We start from the raw sequence: 23,469 nt of genomic DNA, 5'->3' as shown, positions 1-23,469 counted from the left end.
CAAAAAAAATCTGATGTTAACATTCTGTATACACCATAAAAATTGAAAGTTTGAGATTTTCATCTTAGTTGAATGCTCTTCTCCCTAGATAAGTCCAGTTTTATGATTGTGATTCTAACTCCTAACTTTCTGTTGACAAAAGGAGCAAATCATTCAAATTCTCTTCAAAGACTCCTGAAACAGAATCGCCTTTGAAGATTGTCAAGTTCAACCCCTGCTGAGTGCAGAGTAAACTAGAGCAAGGATCATATGCAGTTGGATATTGAAAATCTTCAGGGATGGATACTGCACAGTCATAGAATCATACAACCTAGAGTTGGAGTGGACCTCTGAAAGCCATCTAGTCCATCTCCCTTGCAGTGAATGGGGACATCTACTTGTTCAGGTTGCCCAGAGCCTGATCCAGGCTCAACTTGGAAGTCTCCAGGGACAGAGGGATGGAGCTTCTGCCACATATCTAGGCAGTCTGTTCCAGTGCCTCACCACCCTCACTGTAAAAGACTTTTTCCATACATCTAATGTATTCTCTTTAAGCTTGAAATAATTTTCTCTTGTTCTGTCAGCACAGACCCTGCTAAAGAGACTATCCGTTTCTTTCCTGTAACTCTCCGTTAGAAACTGAAAGGCCACTCTCAGGTCATCTCGCAGCCTTTTCTTCTCCAGGTTGAACAGCCTCATCTCTCTCAGTCTGTCCTCATAGTAGAGGTGGTCCATCTCTTGGATCATTTTTGTGGCACTCCTTTGGATGCGCCTCAACAGGTCCATGCCTCTCCTCTACTGAGGGTTCCACATCAGGATGCAGTACTCCAGGTGAGGCCTCACCAGTGCAGAGCAGAGGGGCAGGATCACCTCCCTTAATCTGCTGGTCATGCTACTTTGGATACAGCCCTGGATACGGTTGGCTTTCTGGGCTGCGAGGACACACTGCTTACTCCTGTCTGGCTTCCCATCCACCAGTATCCCCAGGTCCCTTTCAGCAAGGCCTGCTCTCTATCCTTTCATCTCCCAGCTTTATTGGTAGTGAGGGTTGCCTCGTCCAAGTGCTAGACCTTGCATTTGGCTTTGTTGAACTGCATGAAGTTCACCTGGGCCCACTGCTCAAGCCTGCCTAGGACTCTCTGGATGGCATCCTGTCCCTGTAGTGTGTCAACTGCACCCCACAGCTTGATGTCATCAGCAAACTTGATGAGGGTGTACCTCACCCCATTGTCAATGTCATTAATGAATATTTTAAAGAGTATTGGCCCCAGAAGTGAACCCTGAGGAACACCACTCATTATTGATCTCCATCCAGATGTTGTGCCATTGACCACTCTGTACTGAATTCAGCAGCCAGTTCTTTGTCCATCTATCAGGCCACTCATCAAATCTCCGCCTTTCCAATTTGGAGAGAGGGATGTTGTAGTGTACCATGTCAAAGGCCTTACTGAAGTTGAGATAGGTGACATCAGTGGCTTTTCCCTTGTCCATATCTCTCAGATACGTGTTCTGAGCATCCACTAGTTAAGAAGTTCCTTTCCATGTTTGAATAGAATTTCCTGTCTTTCAGTTTTGTTCATCTTTCTTTCTTGTTCTGTCAGTGGACACCAGTCAGAAGGTAGCTTTGTTTTCCTTACCCTTGCCATAAAATATTTATATACACTGATAAACCCTCCCAAGTCTTCTCAAGGCTGAACATTCACAGGAGTCTAAGCTTTTCTTAAAATATATCTGAAATTCTATCCCCTTTCTAGACTCAGTGATTCTTCATGAAAGTTTTTCCAGTATATCCCTGTCTGTCTTGTACTGGGAAGCCTGGAACTGAATGCAACAGTTTAGATATGGTGTTACCCTTGTTATGTAGAGATTAAAGCTCACCCCCTTCAGTTTTCTGGTAATGCAATTCCTGACATAGACCAGGATGCTGCTGACTCTCAGTGCAAAAGGCACGTTGCTGGCTCATGTTAAGTCTGCTGGGATCCCCAGGTCCTGCTCTGCAAAACTATTTTACAATTGGCCAATCCCCAGCCTGTCCTTCTGAGTGTTTTTATTCCATAAACATTACTGGGTTTTTTTTGTTGGTTTTTTTTGTTGGTTTTTTTTTTTTTTTTTTTTTTTTTTGTGAGTTTTCTGTTTGCCTGTTTCATCAGTCTGTCAAAATTCCTCTGAATCTGATGTGTGGACTACTCTTCTCATTTTTATATCACTTGCACACTTCCTAAGGATGCACTCTGACCCATCATCCATGTCATTAACAAACTTATTTAACAGTATTTGTCCCATTACTGACTGCTGGAAATATACCACAAAGAACCAGTTCATATCTGGACTTTGTGACACTAATCACAACCCTGAAGCTGCTGGTTCAGTTTTAAGTCTACTCCACTATGCCCTTATCTAGCTTATAATTCATCAGTTTGTCTGCAAGGGTCTTTGGAAGAGAGTGTCAAATGCCTTTTTGAAGTCAAGATAAAAAGCATCTGCTGCTCTCTCATTCATTGATCTGGACATTGTTTTGATGAAAACTTGTCAATTTGGTCAGTTACGATTTTTCCTTTTAAGTCTCTGCTAACCATGCTATATTGTTTTCATATCATTTGTGTGTTTGGAGATAACTTCCATATTGAAATGTTCTCTGCTCCATCACTTTCCCAAGGATCAAAATGAAGCTGAATGCAGTTCCATGGATCCTCTTTCTTACCTTTTTTGTAAAATGGATTGATACTTGCTTTCCTCCTGTGCTAAAGATTCTAATCTAATTGCCATAACTTTTCAAAGATGATCCATAGAGGCCTCTCAGTGACATTGGTTAAATTTCTCAGCAATTGTGGATATGTTTCACAACGTTCCATGGACCTGTGAATGTCTCATTTGTTTAAAAGTTCCCTAACTTGATAATGTCCCATCAAGAGTAAGTCTTCGTTGTTTTAGACTTTTGTGCTGATTTTAGGTCTCAAATTCCTGAAAGCAAATATTTACTGGGGAGGATGTAGGCCAAGACAGTTTTGAGTAGAATCATAGAATCATGGAATCATAGAACCACAACAATGGAAAGGACCTACAAGATCATCTAGTCCAACCGTCCTCCTGTCACCATTACTATCACTGCCAAACCATATCTCATGGCACCTCATCCAGACAAAGATATACCTTCTGCCAGATGTCCACTGTCCACATTTCCTTTTCCTCATTCAGGATTGAGTCTATATTTTCTCTTATCTTCCTTTTGGCAATGATATACTTGTGGAAGACTTTCTTTTTGCTTTCATATTGTTCCTTGCCAGAGTCAAACTGTGATGGAATCCCTTCATACTCAAGCAGGCCCTCTGTATTCTTCATAGATCACTTGTCTTTTCTTTTTCTGCTCCCAACTGACCTTAAATATGTGGTCCTATGGCCCCCATGCAGGCCTCTTGTCACCTGTACATGAATGCTGTGATGCTTGAATACACCAAGAATCACCAAAAAGTCATTGCCTGAATTACAGGTTAATATAACAAAGAAGCTAAACCATGGAAACCTTCATGAAAGACAATGTACAAATGCAGAGAGTGAATACTATTTGTTTTCTGTAAAACAGGTACAGAGAACTAAGCTGTCAGATTAATAAACAGTGAAAAAAATAAGAAAAATGACTTATTGAGGACCTTTTGCAGAAACTAAGAAAAGGAAGGAGTAATTCTGAATCAAAACATCTTGGAGCTTTGAAGATAATCCAAATAGGAGTATATCAAGAAAGAAGTTGGATTCTGTCATCAGTCAGTTTCTCCCTTAATGTGAATAACTTGCAAAATCCTGTGATGCCTTAGCTAATCTTTTAGGCTAACAAAACGTAACACTAGTTTACCTATTTGAATGAAAGTCTCCCATTTCAAAGGAAGCTAGTTGTAGTTTTTCCTGGGAGTCCAAAAGTATGACTGCATCCTGCAGTCATAGAAGTCTTTTGTTTGTAATTCTTTCTATCAGTAGCCTTGGCTGTATTTATCAAGTTTGGGAGTCAAGTTTGCATTGTAAGTTGTAGAAAGTATGTTTCTCTGTCACGTATCTGTATAAACAGTAGCTCTCAGACTGAACAGCGGTTTAGTTAAAAGTTTGCATGCATATCCCCATTATTTGCAGTTTATGGACAACAATTTCAATGTGTATATAAATACTATCTGTTTGAATTAAAAAGCACTTTTTGAAAAATTCATCATGTTAACACATTGTTTAAAATAGTGACCATCCATACAGATGCTTTCTTTTCTTGTTTCCTGTTCCTCTTAGAATAATTAATTTTGAATGATATATTTTTCCCCAATTGAATACATTCAATTCACTTTAGAGTGTAGTAATCTGTAGTATTTTGTTTGCCTGTTACATAGAATGAGGAAAGGAGTAGTGTTGCTTGAATTAAACTGTTGTTTCATTTATGAACTCCTGAACTTGACACTTCCAGGCTCTGACAACTGCCTTTCCCTTTATTTGATCCTTAGTAATGAATTTATGCTTACTTATCATGATTTATTTTCAGATATTGATGAATGTGAACGCAACCCTCTGCTATGTAGAGGTGGCATGTGTGTGAACACAGAAGGGAGTTTTCAGTGTGACTGTCCTGTGGGACATGAGCTGTCACCATCACGTGAGGAATGCATTGGTAAGTTTCAACTAAGAATAATAGTCTTCAGCTTTCTGAAAAGAGCAATACTTTGTGCAGTGTGTTACTGGTAAGGATGTGACTGCAGAATATTGTGTATGAATAATTGATCTTCCTTGGAATGCCTTTAAATAAAATGAATACCTTCGAATTAAAACCTTATAGTAGACCCCATAAAATCTCCAGTGCCCTTGGCACTGTTGACTTCAAAGTGAGCTATTTTACCAGGCCTCTAGGGATTATTAAGCAACTGAAAGGACTATACTGCTCATGTTAGCAACTTTCAATTAAAAGACATAAAAGTACAAAGTGAACCTTGTTCCTACAATAACAAAAAGTTTTTTTGTCTCCGTAGTGAAATGCAGCTCTGCTTTTTGCACATAATTTACTAAAAAGCTGGGGGGGGGGGGGGGGGGGGGGGTAAAAGCTGTAAAGCAGGTTGCCTGTTTGGTTACTGTGTTTGATGCATAGTCACTGCACGAGTTGGCTTAAACTCCAGCAAATTGGAGTACCATGCACCTTCTGAGGGTCAGTATTCAGCATGTGCTGCTGTTAATATTCACAGATGAGAGGTAAAGAAAATAAACATTTGGTTATTATGCACGCTATATTTGATCACTAGAACTGCTATACAGAGGTCCATACCTTGAACTAGAAAATAAAAAGAACAAGAAATTGAACATGTTTGAATTCTACTGGTTTAAAATGTTATTCTTTATCCTCTTTCTCGGGCATTTGAGAAGTTATAGTCTGCATTCTAGCTAGTAAGTAATCAATGTAAATTCTTCTTTTCCAGATGTAAATGAATGCTCGCTAAGTGACAATCTCTGCAGAAATGGGAACTGTGTGAACATGGTTGGAACATACCAGTGTTCCTGTAACTCTGGATACCAAGCCACAGCTGACAGACAAGGCTGTGTAGGCAAGTGCTACATACCTTCAACTGTACATTTTTACTGCCACATATATTATTTCATATGGCTTTCATACTACATTCCACATGTTGTCTTTTGCACTTACTTTAACAACCCCAGTTATAAATGTGAACAAAAACAGCAACTGTAAATAGCTACTTTCTCCTACGTATGAAAATGCAGTTGAAAGACAAAAGATTGAACAAAATGTAAATCAGGAGAGTGCAGTATAAGAACTAAAAACCAGAATCATTAATGGCAAACTTGTTCATCTCCTAAGTAAAATTGCAAGAGGAAGTGACTTTTCCTTATAAAAGTGGACTTACTGTAACTAATGTTGCTTCCGCAGATATTGATGAATGTATGATAATGAATGGTGGTTGTGACACCCACTGTACCAACTCAGAAGGCAGCTACGAATGTAGCTGCAGTGATGGCTATGCTCTAATGCCAGATGTCAGAACGTGTGCAGGTATGTTTTAATATCTTCATTGGATTTCATTTAAAACGTATTGTAAGTTAAAACATATGAATATGTTTCGAAAGTCTGCACCAGTCTGAGAGAACTATTTTTACTTTTATTTCAGATATTGATGAATGTGAAAACAATCCAGATATATGTGATGGAGGGCAATGTACTAACATTCCAGGGGAGTATCGCTGTCTCTGTTACGATGGATTTATGGCTTCTATGGACATGAAAACTTGTATTGGTAAGTATCTGTATACAGTGAAGGTAATGCAAGTCTAAATACTGTACAGCTAACATTTTGGGATTTTCTGCTGAATCCTTGAAAAAAAAAGTTTTGGAATGGTACCTGAATTGTAGAAAACAAAAGATCTGTGGGTCTTTCTTGCCACTGTCTATGTGTCAGGAAGGGTATAAGAAATATTGAGAAAACTCTAGGTGTGAATCAAGTCCTGTACTTCCAAAAATAGAATTGATTTAATCACAATTGTGGGATTTCTCTGGAGCACTATGACTGAGAAGACAATTTTTGGGTGCCCCAGCCTTTTATTTTAACTCTTTTAAATATTTTAGTTTGTGCTCGCAACTACAGAAAGTTACCATTCATGATTATAAAGGAAATGAAAATAAAAGTATTTCTTCAGTTTCTGTTAACATGTTTAGTAGGGTGCTTATGTGAAGCCACCAATTTTTACATATAATGTTTTATTTATTTTAAGATGCATTGGACTATGGTACTTAAATAATATTTTGTGAACATCTGTCCATTAAACCTTTCAGTAGTCATTTTAAACAACTGCACACAGGCATACATACAGACACACTGAGGAAAAGTTATGGTATGTAATGTTGATCAAAGCTGTTCTAGAATTACAGAGTATCCCAGGTTAAAAGGGACCCACAAGGTTCATTGAGACTGACCCCTGGCTTCGCACAGCACCACCCAAAATCCAAACCCTGTGTCTGAGAGCACTGTCCAAACACTCCTTGAACTCCAGCACTGGGGCCGTGCCCCCCGCCCTGTGCATCCCATTCCATGCCCACCGCCCTGTGGTGCAGACCCTTCCCCTGACCCCCAGCTCCCCTCCCCTGACACAGCTCCATGCCGTTCCCTCAGGCCCTGTGGCTGTCACACAGAGCAGAGCTCAGCTCTGCCCTCCGCTCGCTGTCAGGAGCTGCAGCTGCCATGAGGGCTGCCCTCAGCTCCTCTGCTCTGCACTGAGCACACCCAGGGACCTCAGCTGCTCTCACACACCTTGCCCTCCAGACGCTTCATCATCTTCATAGCCCTCCTTTGTGTGCTCTCTAATAGCTTGATGTCCTTCCTCCCCTGTGGCAGCCAACGTGCATGCAGTGCTGTAGGTGAGGCCGCACAGCGCAGAGCGGAGGGGGCAGCCCCTCCCCTCACCCTGTGGCAGTGCTTGCCCTGCTGCACCTCAGGGTTCACTTGGCCCTTTGGGCTCCAGGGCACTTTGTTCCCTCATGATGGTTTGCCATCAGCCAGAACACCCTGATCCCTTCCTGCAGCGCTGCTCTCCACGTCTTATCCCCTCCATCTGTATGTATAGCTAGAGTTAACCTGTCACTGGTGCAGAATCTGCCAGTTGCTGTTGTTAAACTTCATGCCCAGTCCTTTAATTTGTCAGGATATTTTTTCCAAGGCCTCTTTACCCTCAAAGGAGTCAGTAGCTTCTCCTAGCGTGCCTCTGACATTTTTACCTGAACAATGGTTTTTGAAAATGAAAAAGTGTGCTTTTAGTTGACAGCAGTATGTAACTAATAATAAATTTATGTGCACTTACAGATGTGAATGAATGTGACTTGAATTCCAACATTTGTATGTTTGGGGAGTGTGAGAACACTAAAGGTTCATTCATTTGTCACTGCCAGCTAGGATATTCAGTCAAGAAAGGAACCACTGGATGCACAGGTAAAGCAAATTTCCAACATATATATCATGGTGTATACATATCTTACTTGGCTCTAAGGTAAAATAAATGCCCAGGTGTATTCACATGCAAGCCAGGTTGTTGTTTCTTCATAATAGTAAGTGTAGGAGTCTAACTGTTGTATGTGTCAGTATGTTTCCAAGAGTTTGAAAAGGTGTACTCCTTGACCATTATCAGTATGGTTGAAGAGGCGTTGTGGATAATGGCAGTTTTAAAGGCAAAGCTTGTTCTTGTATAAACTGGGAGAATATGTATGGTATGAAACTTAGGTTGACCAGATGCATCTGCATTTGTGTTGAAGTATTCTATCAGAACTATTTGTCATGCATACTTAAGGTACTCGTGTTAACTACAACTGCAGGCAATGACCCAGGAGTCTAAGAAAAAGATCAAAAGGGAAAACAGTAGAAGAATGAAAAAGAAAGTGATTATATAAGAGGGAAAATAAATGCCTTCCTTTATCCCATGCTAACAAATTTTAACAAATCAGAGTAGTTCCATTTCAAACCACACAACTTCCTGTAGTAATATATTTTCCTTTGCAGACTGGGTCAACTCTGTTGAAGCAAGCTAAGTTGTTCCAAAATTACTTTTCTAGGAAGGTTGACAGAATTTTTCTTGTAATTTTACATTTAGGAATTTATTCTGCATCATTTTTATAAGTAAAATAACTTCTGTAACTAAAATGTGCCTCTCACCCAAAGGAATAATCTGTTAGACACTTCAGCGTGTTTAGCATGTCTGTAAGACAGCTTTAATTTTACACTAAAGTGTGGCTGTAGTAAATCAACCTAATTTCTTCATGTTTACAAAAAACATATTAAAAACATATTAAAAGTACAGTTGAAAATACAGATATCACTAATATTAAGCTATAATACAAGGCTATTTGCTTAAATTATTATATGTCTTTGAAGTCTTATTTTTTAAAAGATTGTAAGATTGCACTCTGGGAATGAGCAACATATAAGAGCATCTGTATAATATTCTGGTGCTCCTGATTGTAAATGCTGATAGTTTATTTTGTGCTTGCAGATGTGGATGAGTGTGAAATTGGTGCTCACAACTGTGACATGCATGCCTCATGTGTCAATGTACCAGGAAGTTTTAAATGTACTTGCAGAGAGGGATGGTTTGGAAATGGCATTAAATGTATTGGTAAGTATGTAGAAAACTAAGGTTTTCTCTCTTTCTTGTTATTTCAATGATGCATGCAATTGAACTATGGATACCTCATTAGAAGGAAATATTTTTCTCTCAGCTGCACTCTGTGATTAGATGAGCATAGAGGATTCTTAGATTTCAGGGATTAGAGTTTTTGGAGGATTTTTTTTTTTCCTCAAAAGCCTGCCTGTGTATCATTCTACTGAATTAAATTTTGTATTTAATCAATTTAAATTTAACATCTGAAATGTGCAAAATACAAAATTCAGTCAAAAACACAGCTGAGTTTGTTTTGTGATTTCCTGCCAGTAAGATATTATTTCTGTTATTTAATGCAGCTTTTTTGTATTAATTCTATAGTACAGGGCCATTGAGTTGATAGGCCTAATATAAAGTAGATTAGACACAGCATATGGGAAACTTGATTCTGCTTTTGTTGGGCTACTGCAACCAAATCATTTTATTGTTATTATATAATAAAAATTTGTGAAGTTCAACTAGGCAAATAAAAAGTCCTATTTGAGGGGATTTAGAAAAAAATTCTGGCAGCATCCTTGTAGTTAAAATAGCTGCTGAAATATAGAATGTTCTTCCAGGAGACCCCCTCTACAGAGAGCTACTGATGGGTGAGGGAGAATATCAAAGTAACTGTCAGATATGTCATAGCTTCTGTTATAGTGTGATACTTATTTCTGACTTGCATGTCATGCAACTGGATGGTCACTAAATCAAGCTTTAATTGCTCATTAGAATCAGGAGAATTGACTTTTTTTCCTTACACCTTTTTTTTGGTTTTAAATCCAAAGTGACACCTAAATTGGTAAGAAAGCTTGCGTTGACTTCCATAAGCTTAGGCTGCTTTTATGTTCTCGTAATTGAGGAAAGTCATCAAATGTGTGTCAGATTTTGACTTCAGCATCTTTGCTTTATGGTGTTTTGTTGCTTTTAAGTCACTTTTTTAACAGGATATCAACGCTGAAGTAATCGTGTCAACATTTACACTAATGAATCAACCTAATTCCATCCATTGATAGGATGTTCTATGTTTTTTTAGATTGACAGTTGCATGAAAGTATTCTGTCTTCTGTATTAACGCTTGTAATTTTTTGCCCTTGATGTGCAGATCTTGATGAATGTTCTAATGGAACACACCAGTGCAGTGTGAATGCTCAGTGTGTGAACACCCCAGGGTCATACCGCTGTGCCTGTGCTGAGGGATTCACAGGGGATGGATTTACTTGCTCTGGTATGTACTTTCTGTGAAAGCTGATTTGTCTCTGGTGGTTTCTGTTGTGTGGAAGCTTAGCAAAATTAGACCCAACCCCGAACACACTGGAGTATATTTTAAAATCAGTGTTACTCCCATCTCCTGAAGAAATGCTCACAAAAGTGGCTGACTGTTGTTTAGGATGTGTACCACACTAAATACACTGGGACTATTTGTTGAGTGAACTTCCTGTGCTTCTTCCTTCACAGCAAATAGGCATTTGCTCTTTCAGAAATAGTTGAAAAACTTTGTTATCTCTGCATTTAAATTCATGGGTAGCTATTTGCTATTAACAGCAAACACTGTTTGGCACACAGTGTTTCTAAGTAACCCTAAATTTAAATAATTATATAAAGTATAAGGATTTTTTTGTAGAACATAACTGGCTGGGCATTGAGTTACTGTGTTTTATCATTTGAAGTGGAAGATGTAATAGTGTCTATGCTCTAGAGCTGTAATATGCTGTGCATGTAGTCAGCAAATTTGAGGGTTTGAAGGAGTGTATCTGTACAATAGAAAAATACAAAGAAATTAATGTGAATGCATTCATAATTAGCTAACTGGCTTTAGACAAAAAATAAATTTACACCTTTAATATAAGATCTTCTGATTGGCATTGGGAGTTTTTGATTTCAGAAGTATAATCTTCTAATTTTACTTGTTTATATGTTTCAAGTTTGTGGTTAGCTTTAACACATATTATTAATGCTGTTCATCTCAGATTTGTTGTTTAGAAATTAGATAGGATACTAGATGTTGATTAATAAAATGAAGAAATGTTACTAAATTTTGTTTGAACAAAAGCATCAGAAGCATCTCTGACAAATTGCTGAGCACTTACAATGACTGCAGTGTTGAATGACTTCCCTTGCCGTTATGCTTTTTATAGCTGGCAGAAATCTGACAATGTAGATCAGTCACACCATTTTAAAGAACAAGTGCTCAAAGTAATGAGTACCAAAAATGTTTATGTTCAACTAACATAGCAGTATAAAACAAAAAAAAAACCAAAGCTTTGACTTTGTAAACAAAGCATTCAACTTATTTATCAAAGCTAATAGTATGGAACTGAAAACCTTGCATTATTACAAAAATTTAAATTATGATAATGAGAGAAGACTCTTAGCTGAGTAAAAGGAGTCAATTTAGAAATTACATTAGATTAGCTTTTCTTTATTCTTACAAGTTATCTTCAGGTAGAAATGTTTTGTATTAGCAGTACCCAGAAACACAGTGGTAGTATAAAATTTTTCGTATTTTGAAGGATTTTATTTCTAAGAAAGTTTCTCTCTCCAACAGATGTTGATGAGTGTGCAGAAAATATTAATCTGTGTGAAAATGGACAGTGTTTGAATGTCCCTGGTGCATACCGTTGTGAGTGTGAGATGGGATTCACTCCTGCCTCGGACAGCAAGTCATGCCAAGGTAAGCTACCAGTGCTTCAGATTTATTTTCAGGGTTTGGATTGGCAGCTATAAAGCAACAAGAATTGCTGGAAGTACCTCTGCCTGGAAGCAGAATATACAGCATGAACTTGACATATAAAAGTGATTTCTTCAAGTAAGGAAGTTTTTCTGGTGGTGGTCCAAAAATCTAAGTGGAGTTTGGCTCTGTAGTTTTCAAATTCATGACTGTTTTTCTTTGTTTTGTTGCTAGTGAATAGTTGAAAATAATACATTAATCACTGTTTTCATTAATGTGTTTACTTAATGAAGTTTGTATTTCCTAAGTGACTTCATTTTTAATATTTTTTCAGAAAATTTAGAGTGGGCAAATCACTATATTTGACAAGACTGTAACACTCCTTGAAATGTATCCTGGAGCTTTATTTAATTGTCATGCATTCACCCTCAGTATTGTAGCAGATCATCTGAAGCACAGAAGTTATTCTCTCTCTAACCCAGTTCAGTTTCTATTCCCTGTTGTGTTTTTGGATCCTTTTTCAGGTTAATGTGAAAATTGTGTATTAGAGAAATTCTTTGTAACTAATGCTGCAAAGCTTTTCAACTTATTTATTCTGTAATGGCAAAAAAGTATTAACTTCTAAGAAAATTAAAATTCATGATGAGACATTTAAAACAGCCTTCAAAATGTAGTCTTTAAAATTCAGTCAATAACATGGCACTTCCACATATTCAGGAGTACATGTACAAAAGAGACTTCTGCCATAAGCTTCTGAAAAATTATCTACTCAATTGTTCTAATTAGATCTATTGTATTGACAATATATTATTGATTGTCTTATTTAGTGAATTTCTCAGTGCAGCTCAGTTGCCAATTTATAATTAACCAGTTTTCTAATAAAAATCCCCAAATACATACTATCTAATCAGTATTTAAAATATATATATTCTAATTTTTGGGACAACAGATCATGAAATTTTGGCTTTTCACAGTGATGCACTGAAAAAGAAATTGAAGATTCTGAAAAAAAATCTTGGAATATTGTTGTGATTCCAGTAGAAGTCTGGAAGTATTACATAGGTTAATCTATACAATTTGAAAACTAAATTGTATGAATGCTGATTACTTTAGAATTCTTAAAAAAAAAAAAAAAAGAAAAAGAAAAAATTGGTATATTAATTTGTTCTTTGATAAGGTGACTCCTTAGCTAATTTCTTCAATCAGTGGATAAAATCCAAATCCTGGATTTAGTGCAATAATTGTAGTATAAATAATTGATTTAATTTCATCAGAAATGAGATGTTCATACATTAGCTTCTCATTGACATAGTCTTTTCTGTACCTTTGCTAACGTTTATCTTAACACTAATTGTGTTCTTGACCTAATTTGGAGGTCATCTCATGGTTGTACTCTCAATAGTACTTAGAAATCTTCCTTTAATCCAGTTTAAATTAATAGAGGTCTGGTGGATATTAAACATTTATCTTAAATTTCTTTTTCCCTTATAAATTGATCCCTTCTTTCTCCCTTCTCCCTCTCAGAAAATCACTCAATGTCATATAGATTGTATAAGAGGCATTATAAGATCACTTATCAACCTTTGGCTAAGGCAGGCATGCCAAGTTCATCACTGACTCTGATCATTTTAATATTCCTTTGTTACATGTCTTCCAGTTTTAGCTCATCACTCTTGAACAGAGCACTGTACCCAGAATTCCAAATGAAGATTTAGCAGTGCTTTGTAAAATTATATAAATGCTTTCTGCTTTCCTGTTTGTCTTTGCTAAAAATAGCTCACTGGGTCATGCTAGAGCTGCTAGAGCCCTTTGCAACGTTGCTTGATTTTGGCTGCTTAGGAATCTTGCCATCTGACAGTATCTGCAGATTTTTTTTCCTGTTGCTTTTAACTCAGAATTTACACGTGTCTCCATTTACATTTTGCAGTATAGTACACCACTGTAAATACTTATGAGGTAATCATATATAACTTTCTGTTTTAATATATTCCTTCAGATATCGACGAATGCTCTTTCCAGAATATATGTGTATTTGGTACCTGTAATAATCTACCAGGAATGTTTCATTGCATCTGTGATGATGGCTATGAACTAGATAGAACTGGGGGAAACTGTACAGGTATATTTCATCTTTTTGTAGATATATTAAGACTAAAATATTTTTTAATTGGACCAAGTAAATTGAAACAAGAGTTCACAAAACATGCGGTGTATTCTCTTGCAGCAGTACAAATATATTTTTTTCCCTGCTAATCGTGTGCTATGAAGTTATTTAAGAACGGATTAAAACAATTGCTTCTTAACTGTACAAAAATTATTAACACATAAATTGTTTGAAGAATTATTAATAGTTCTTTCCTTCAATTTTATTTAACAATAACTTGTATTTGAAATTTTCTCCTTGTTTTGCCTTAAAATGTAAAATGTGTCTTCTTTTCCATCCAGTGAATGGCTTTATGAATGTAGCCTTCCTATTTCAGATATTGATGAATGTGCTGATCCCATTAACTGCGTTAATGGTCTTTGTGTAAATACTCCTGGGAGGTACGAATGTAACTGCCCTCCAGATTTCCAGCTGAATCCTACTGGAGTGGGTTGTGTGGGTAAGTAAAAGCTACCCTGAAGTATTATTATAGAAATAAATTAATAATCATGTGTTGTATAGATACTAGATATATCAAACAATAGTAGTTTTGGCCTCTGTTCAAAGACAGGGTGGCTGTTCTAATGCACATGAGGATAGCAAGATGCAAAAATAATCATGGAATCATAGAATTGCTCAGGTTGGAAAAGACCTTAAAGGTCATCAAGTCCAACTGCAACCTAACCATACTACCCTAACTCTAACAACTCTCCGCTAAATATGTCCCTGAGCACCACATCCAAACGGTTTTTAAATACATCCAGGGACCATCTCCCTGGGGAGCCTATTCTGGTGCTGATCCTACTGTAGTTTATGTAGTTCTCTCTGGTTTAGTACATACATAATGTGAACTTTCATTACATTTTCCACTTTCATTACATTTTCCTCTTGATATAGGACTGTCATGTGATCCTGGAAAAGCCTTCTAGCATTTAATTTGGAAAACAGTATTTTTATTTTAATACCTGGGAAATTCAGTTTTGCTTGAATTAGTAATGACAACTCTTTCCGTTTTCTGATTATTTACAATACAACCATATCCAGGGCTACATACAAAGTAGCATGACCAGCAGATAAAGGGAGGTGATCCTGCCTCTCTGCTCTGCACTGGTGAGGCCTCACCTGGAGTACTGCATTCTGATGTGGAACCCTCAGTAGAGGAGAGGCGTGGACCTGTTGAGGTGCATCCAAAGGAGGGCCACAAAAATGATCCAAGAGATGGACCACCTCTCCTATGAGGACAGACTGAGAGAGATGGGGCTGTTCATCCTGGAGAAGAGAAGGCTGCGAGATGACTTTGATAGCGGCCTTTCATTGTCTAAAGGGGACCTATAGGATAGAAGGGGACAGACTCTTAGCAGAATCTGTATTGACTGAACAAGAGAAAATTATTTCAAGCTTAAAGAGAGTACATTAGATGTATGGAAAAAATCTTGAGGGTGGTGAGGCACTGGAACAGATTGCATAGAGATGTGACAGGGGCTCTGCCCCTTTGTCCCTGGAGACTTTGAAGGCGAGTCTGGATCAGGCCCGGGCAACCTGAACAAGTGGATGTCCCCGTTCATTGAAGGGGAGATGGGCTAGATGATCTTTGATGGTCACTTCCAACTCTAAGGATTCCATGATTTTTTCAAAAAATTTTAACCTGAAATTTTTGGAGAGGAAGACAATATTTGTAATTATTCCCATTGAACTGGAAGTCTGCATTTCTGTCTCCTAAATACTCTTTTTAAAATACATGCCTTAATATCTTTCTTCTTGTCATGGAGTTGACTAGATCAATCTATGCCTGTGACAGGGGGGCAGTAGGCTCGTGGGCCTCCCACCAGCCCCACAAAATGGGAAGGAAAAGGGAAAAGGAGTAGGGAGATGGGAGCTGGGCTCAAGGAAGAAAAAAGAAACAGCGGCAGCAATCTGTGGAGGAGAAGTTATTTTACTAACTATGATATCAGAATGCAAGATAAAACAATATAGTACAATCTAATTGAAATTGAGACTAATAAATCAAATAAAATAGGGGAGAGAGAAAGTTCCTGAGAGTCAAACCTGAAAAGCTTGGTACGGCTAGGAAGGCACCCTCCAGCACCCACTGCAAGGTTGTAAGAGACCGCCCACCCAGGAAGGGCCAGATCCCATGACTTCTGTGATGTACAGGGACAGGTACCCAGAATTGGAGCATTAACACTTTAATTCCCAGTGGACTACATGATGTTATGATGTGGAATTTTTGGAAAACCAAACATCACAAAACCATGACACTTCTTCAGTTGTCATTTGACTCACACGTAACTTTGCTCATCTGTTGATTCAGTTTAAATAATGAATTCCTGCCTCTGGGGCTCACTTCAGCATTTAGCTAAGATCCTCATTCTTTTCTACAGCCTGAGACCGTGTTTTAATCAACGTACAAGCCTTGAGTTATCATCAAACAATTTGACTAATCTCTGAAGAAACTCATGAGAATGAATTATCCTACTGCTAGCTAATACGTGTTTTGCTAAAAAAATAAGGAGTTGTAACTCTACTTTGGAACCAGTTATCCCAGTGTCATCTTCAGTAGGGATCCTGTGGTCCACCAGGAAACACTCTACAGTTGGAAGGAAACTTTATTTCCTCCAGGGTAAATTTAGCAACGTCAAAATCACAAATGGGAAAGCAAGCCCTATCTCTGTGATGAAATGATATTTAAGAACTAAGTGTAAGAAGTACTGTCCCTTCGTTACTTCTGTCCTAAGGAAGCACTACTGAGCCTCTCTCTGTGGTACTGAAAGACTCTCCTTATTTTCCCCAACTATAGTTCCTCAATGACTGCCTTTACAGAAGAGTAGAGCAAGCATGTTTTTATGTTCAGTTTCAGATGGTGACAGAACTGAAATCCTCTTACATGTATATAGAATGAGTTGTAACCCTCAGATGCACATTTTCAATCTCCCTATAGTCTGATTTAATGATTCAGTTTTTGTTTTAAATACGGGCATCCAAAGCCTCTGGTTCCCTTGAAATATCATCAGAGTAGGATAACGGAAGTCCTACTGCATGAATGAAATCATGTGGTAGTGCACTTGAAGAGATAAGGGCATCAAGTGCAAATAAAGACATCTTAGTTATATTATATATTATAAACATTGCTATGTTTTTATAATTATTCTTTCATCAGCAGTTCTTACTAGTAATATTTCTAGAAAGTTAAACAGATTAACACGGGAAAAGGAAACACTGAGACATTAGCCATTTCAGTGCAGCCATACTACTTCTTGTGAGGTTTAATGCTTTGGAAGTGTCTGCTTTACTGACTTAGGCCTTCCAAACAGGGAAGAAGTAAAGTTCAGTTCACTTGGAGTTATTTATTGTCTCAGAACTACAAGTCCAAATTACTTCAATAATTATGAAGTTTGTTTCATTTGCAGCTGTCAAGCCTTACCCAATTTTCACTCCAAGATTGTAGTCACTTGGAAAAAAAACACAGACCGTAATGCCTATAAAAGTAAGATTTCTTTCTTGAGAAGTACAAAGGTTTTGCAAAAAGAAGTGTTCCAGAAATGTCAAAGAATAGCACTTCTGGTTCTCTTCAATTGTAACTATCTCTTGCACAGTTGAACAAAAATGGAATTTTTCCTCTCAGAAGGAGCAGAAATATTATCTTTGGCAAAAAAAAGAATATGGTGCCTTGTCAAGGCAATTCATGTGAGTAGTAAACTGAAACCTAAAACCCTTTATGAACTCAGTGTAGATTTCTCTGCTAGAGAATTCCACTGTCTGCCCTCTTTCCAAGGACTGTCATCTCCTATTGCTCATAATGGACCTGCGGTCCATTGGTTGGAGCCATATTCCAGAATGTTCTTTTTTTTATTAGCACTTCTCACAAGAAGAATGAAGCCAAATCTCTTCTTGGCTTTTCTTAAAAAGGCAGATGTTTTGTGCTGTCACAAACAGAGAGGAGCATGCAGTTCCTTTGAGAGCGTGAGGATATAGATGTTCTGACAATAACTGTGTTTGGATTGTATCAGCTGAAGTCCATAATGACAACAACAGGATATGCCTTTTTTCAGCCTTAACAGATTGTAAAACTTGTACTTATTACCAGGAATCTGGTAGTAAATAAAAAAGTAGGGTAATAAATTTAATAAGTAAAAATGTACTTCCATTCTTCATATGCTGATCAGTGATTTCAGGTAAGTCTGGCCTCTTGCCCCTGTAGAGATAAAGATAACCTCCTTCTCTTATCATCAGAGGCCCAGAAGTGCAGAATAAGTATGTCTCAACCCTTAACTGACATTTTACAGCAGTGATCATTTATGTTTAGATACTGATGTTTGTTGTAGATTACCTTGTGCCCAGGAACATACTTATTTTTCATCATCTGCTACTATATGCAATTAAAACTGTACAGAAAGATATACCTGAATTTGTCTATTAGTGCTTAAATATAAATTATTTGGAAAGCTCTGTTAATTGATTGAAATAGTGTTTGAAAGAAAGGTTCACTTTCAAAGTTAATGTGAGTCAGTGTTTCTGTATTTAACTGAAGATCTTGAGATCGAGTTATTTCTAGCAGTTCAGAAAGCTTCCTTTGCAGTTTTTTTTAATAGATATGTATGAAAACCCAGGAAAATTTTAGAAAAGATAATTATTAAACTTTGGAAGTTGTGAAATGATAAATGATGCACATTCATCATCCTTTGTTCATCTCACTCCATGCAGAAAATGCTAGGACTGTAGCATGTGGCAAGTGGTAAATTAAAAATATGGTATTTACTTGTAAAATACATATTTGGGAAGTCATTCAAAAATTCATTTACATGTTTCTTAGTCATACCATTAACAAGAATTGTAAAAATACAAGAAGTATGACCTTTATACAACAGATATCTCCTTTTCTTGTCAAGTCTGTTTCTATGCTTCTTTAAGGGTAACTTTTGAAATCAAGTTACTTTGTGTGATCTTTATAACATTAACTTCGAGGAAAGGTATGTCCCTCTTATTTGATTATCATAAGAAATACTATAATAGTTGGCAGACTTCTCATTCCTTGTATTTATTACTCACTGTTAGTTACTTTCCATTTATGGGGCACAAAGAGACTATTGGCAGTAGAAAGAAAACTCATAGCTTTACTTGTCTTAACAAGCTCTCTGCTTATTCAACCAATGCTAACAGTTATCTATATTACAAAGTTGTAATTTGAGTAAACTAACTAAAAGTCTAGATTATTTCAATACTAATGCTTTTTGGAGAATTTATTTGCAAGTAGAACTCTTCCAACTGAGGGGTCCTTATTTTGTAATTCCATAGAAAAGTAGATAACTTCTTCTAAATTCCACAGAAAATGAAGTAAAGTCTAACGAAAACCGTAAAGTAGAGAAAAAATATTATCAGTAAACTGCAGCAAGGTTTCTTTTTTTGTTATTATTATATGGATTGAAAGATTGGAAATAGTGGATGTCCTTCCTATGTTAGGGAATCATGTGATTTTGGAAGGCAGGCATTTAAAAATGGTCTCTGGATGTTCAGGAAGCTGAAGCTGTCCTTTCTCCATTCTGTCTCTCTCAACATCAGTAACTGTACACGTGTGTTTCCAGATTGTCTGTGACTTTAAAAGAAGTGTTATCTGACTTCCTCCTTTAGAACTGGAATGTTCAAATGAATACCTACTATTGCTTTGCACACATCGTTGTCTGCAGCTGTACTCATGTGCTTTATACATATATGTGCTTTATAGATAATCGTGTTGGCAATTGCTACCTGAAGTATGGACCACGAGGGGATGGAAGCCTATCCTGCAATACTGAAATTGGAGTTGGAGTCAGTCGTTCCTCATGCTGCTGCTCTCTGGGAAAGGCTTGGGGAAACCCCTGTGAAACATGTCCCCCTGTAAATAGCAGTAAGGAAATGTTCTCTTACTCTCCCTTTTATAGAAGATACTAATAAGAATGAAATCTTTCGCTATATTGCTGTTAGTTTATTGTTTAAGAAACCAGTTTTCTTCAAGAGCCTGAATGTCGCATAGATCTATTAGAATTATTGGTTGTCAGCTACTCACTGGTAGAGGGGAAAGAAAAGTCTAATGCTTTAGTTTGGAGAATGGTGGTAGCTCTCAGATGAGAGTTTTGGTAATTGTTACATAACAATTTCTAAGTCACTCCAGTAATTTCAAAACTGTTACTCAGTAATACCTAACAGCTTTGTAGATATGTGAAGTTCTTTGAATGGGTAATGCAAAAGAAATGTCATGCTTGTAACTCTTAACAGTCTCAAAATAGTATGAAATCCAATTTTAATGTATTGCATTGTGGCATATTTTACTAAAAGAACCAGTAAAAACTCAGTAGGGTGCATATATGCCTTGTACAGTTACACTGTAGAGGAAGTAGCATTGTACTTGCCTATAAGAATAATTGAGGTTATGACAATGTTTGAAGCAGAGTTGCCAATATTACCTTGATTTTCCACTAATCTAATTTTTTAAACTTGTTTTGTATACACGAGTGGACCAAGGAGGATAGAAAACCAATGACTGTAGGGAAAGAGAATCATTAATCATTACATGCTTATGAAATGCTGTGTTTCTATTGTTAGCATTTTATATTTCTTATGAATGACACGCTCTCTCTTTCAATGACTTAGCGGAATACAATACTCTTTGTCCAGGAGGAGAAGGATTCAGACCAAATCCCATCACTATTATTTTAGAAGGTGAGTTCATCATAAGTGACTATGGAGGTAAATGGTAAACAACTTGCCGTCTTTGGAGTTATATACAGGAACTATATATTGAAGAAGTTGTTACATTTATTGCAAAGCAAACCTTTTCTAATATGTTGTACAAAAATGATAAGGGGCATTGTAAAAGAACATTGAAGAAGTCTAGCATTTCTCTAGGAAGATAAATGGATGCATACCTTTCCTGTGCCTCCTTACTTGAGGTGGACTTAAAAATCAAAAATTAAAAAAAGAATAAATCTTTTATGAAACTTACGATTTATCAGTGGAAGGTATAAATTTCAGGAAACATTAATTGCACAAAAAAAAAACTAGTTCCAGTGAGCATGCAGGAATGAGGAATTAGATCCCAATTCCTGAAATGTGCTCCAGAATAAAATTAGTTAATTGAGAAAATGAGCGTCTCATCCGTGCTTTCATGAAGTGTGATTTAAAAGCAAAGAAAAGTCCACATTGCAGTTGAAATGTACTAATTCTTAAAATTTCAGTCTCATCTTTCTTTTCATAAATTGAAAATAAATTTTTGGATTTGTTTTTAGACATCGATGAATGTCAGGAGCTGCCAGGTCTCTGCCAAGGAGGAAATTGCATCAATACTTTTGGCAGCTTCCAGTGTGAATGTCCAAAAGGCTACTACCTCAGTGAAGAGACAAGAATCTGTGAAGGTTGAGTCCTTGAAATGGTCTTCTTTTTCACAGTTCAATTATGGTGAAAAACTCTACTGCTTTTAGTCTTAAATTCATAAGTAGATATAGCGTCCACACTCTTACCTAAAATCTTTTCTTGAATCAGTGTCTTTAGTGTTAATATAATGTTTGAAATATAACATTTGCATATACTAATGTTTATGTCTATATACTAGATCTCAGCTAGATATAGTCAGTCTGTAGTATACAGGTAAGGTGGCTGTTAATGATTTCTGGATTTTCAATTTAATGCTTTATATTGCCTACCAGGCTCCTCATATTGACCCAAATCTAAGCAGTGCTTTCTAAGCTTGCCTTTAAATGCAGCATTTTTGGTATAGTAGTATAGTTTATTATAGATATATTTCTCCAATATATTTCTGCCAGGACTTGGTCCTCTTTCCCCTTATTAATTACAGTATTTTCAATTGGTCTTCAGACATTGACGAGTGTGTTGCACATCCTGGTGTCTGTGGTCCTGGCACCTGCTACAATACTCTGGGAAACTACACCTGCATTTGCCCTCCTGAATATATGCAAGTCAATGGAGGACATAACTGTATGGGTATGTAGGATATTATCTTTATTAGAACTATCTAGATATCAGCTAGTTTTGGAATAAGAATCTCTGCTCTAAAATTTCCTTTTTGACATGGTCATATCTAATCTCTTAGAAATCTGTAGCCAGAAAACTAAAACTTTATAAGAATAGACTTGCAGTTATTCATGTTTTTTATAAATTTAAATTTTTATATTGCTTTTTCTTACCTTTAACTCTCAGAATGTAATGTCTTATAGCCTGAAAAGAGATCCAGATGACTGCCAGTGTTCTCATGGTCTTATTCTTTAATAGAACTCAGAAATATTTTCATAAGCCATTTCCAATAATAGAGTTTGATATATAAAATTTGAGAACATATCTAATGCAAAGAAAGCAGATAACTACGATCCTTAAATTCTTTTTAAATGTATCTGTATTTGAGTTGCGTTCAGAAGCCAGAGATCATGGGGTATTAATATTTAGTTAAGTCCGTTTGTTGTTGACTTTGTAAATGATTATTTTCTCACATCTAGACATGAGGAAAAGCTTTTGCTACAGAAGTTATAATGGAACCACCTGTGAGAACGAACTGCCCTTTAATGTAACCAAAAGGATGTGCTGCTGCACATACAATGTTGGGAAAGCCTGGAACAAACCTTGTGAACCATGTCCAACTCCAGGAACAGGTAAAGCCTACTGTGATCATCTCATTTTTTTTACATTACTACTCATCTGCTCCTTTGACATATTAGCTAAAGTTAATATTTCAGCCAGAAAAAAACACATTTTGCCATCATTCCCAAGCACAGTGACAGTACTCTGTCATCTTCTCACTGGCTGAATTAAGTCTGGCTGTGCTAAAAAGGAATTAATATTTCTTCCATTCTTGAAGTATCACTCCATATTGAGTGGAAAGAAACAGTATGAATGCTTGAGGGAAACAGTCATTCACATACGTTGAATAAAATATCTATGAAGAGTATTCAGATTTTTCCCTCTAAGCTTCCTCTGAGGTCAAGGACAAGGGAAAAAAATACTGTCAGGTCTCTCTGTATGGGACTAAGTAAAAAGGCCTTGAAAAAACAGTCTGACCTTTCCATCATCAGCAGGAGTGTGTCAACCCTGTAACTAAAATGTATTTGTTATAGTTAGATCTAATTATTTACTTCATTTTTGTGATGAGAATGAAGAGTCGGGATTTTATAAAATGGCTCTATAAAATGAGTATGCTATGATTGCCTTGATCTTTCTTTCTAACAAATACAAAGGCTTTCACAGGTCTTGTATAGACGTAAAATAGCATTCAGACATATCTATATGTCAGAAATCTATTTTTGTGAAGGTAAGACCACCAGACTGACATATGAGGCATAAGTGAGTCCTCTGAATATATGATTACAGAACTCCCATCTCTAAAGCTGTCTACTTGTGGTTTCGGGAAAAGCAGTCATCATGCAGTCATACTAGGGTGAAGATGTCTGTTGCCTGATCAGTCTTGCAGGATAATTCATTTAGGGTAATAGAATTCAGTAACTGAATTGGTGGTGAATACATTTATCCAGATAGTTCTAATCTC

General features: G+C 36.9%; 1 protein-coding gene across 6 annotated transcripts in view; it reads left to right on the top strand.

Moving 5' to 3' along the window:
• Positions 1 to 23,469, top strand: part of FBN2 (fibrillin 2) — a 169,152-nt gene that overhangs the window by 114,335 nt on the left and 31,348 nt on the right. For all 6 annotated transcript variants that reach the window (XM_090130816.1, XM_090130814.1, XM_031605304.2 and 3 more), the window contains 15 exons: positions 4,493 to 4,618; positions 5,415 to 5,540; positions 5,882 to 6,004; positions 6,120 to 6,245; positions 7,806 to 7,931; positions 8,986 to 9,108; positions 10,238 to 10,360; positions 11,681 to 11,806; positions 13,800 to 13,922; positions 14,284 to 14,406; positions 19,666 to 19,827; positions 20,571 to 20,639; positions 21,206 to 21,331; positions 21,792 to 21,917; positions 22,427 to 22,579. In XM_090130816.1, coding sequence (XP_089986942.1) covers positions 4,493 to 4,618; positions 5,415 to 5,540; positions 5,882 to 6,004; positions 6,120 to 6,245; positions 7,806 to 7,931; positions 8,986 to 9,108; positions 10,238 to 10,360; positions 11,681 to 11,806; positions 13,800 to 13,922; positions 14,284 to 14,406; positions 19,666 to 19,827; positions 20,571 to 20,639; positions 21,206 to 21,331; positions 21,792 to 21,917; positions 22,427 to 22,579 — 1,881 coding nt within the window. The remainder of the gene's footprint in view (positions 1 to 4,492; positions 4,619 to 5,414; positions 5,541 to 5,881; positions 6,005 to 6,119; positions 6,246 to 7,805; positions 7,932 to 8,985; positions 9,109 to 10,237; positions 10,361 to 11,680; positions 11,807 to 13,799; positions 13,923 to 14,283; positions 14,407 to 19,665; positions 19,828 to 20,570; positions 20,640 to 21,205; positions 21,332 to 21,791; positions 21,918 to 22,426; positions 22,580 to 23,469) is intronic.

Source organism: Phasianus colchicus, chromosome Z, assembly GCF_987193195.1.
Source record: "Phasianus colchicus chromosome Z, bPhaCol1.hap1.1, whole genome shotgun sequence".
NCBI lineage: Eukaryota > Metazoa > Chordata > Aves > Galliformes > Phasianidae > Phasianus > Phasianus colchicus.
The sequence above is the reverse complement of the archived record's forward strand: the minus strand, read 5'-3'. Positions and strand labels throughout refer to the sequence as shown.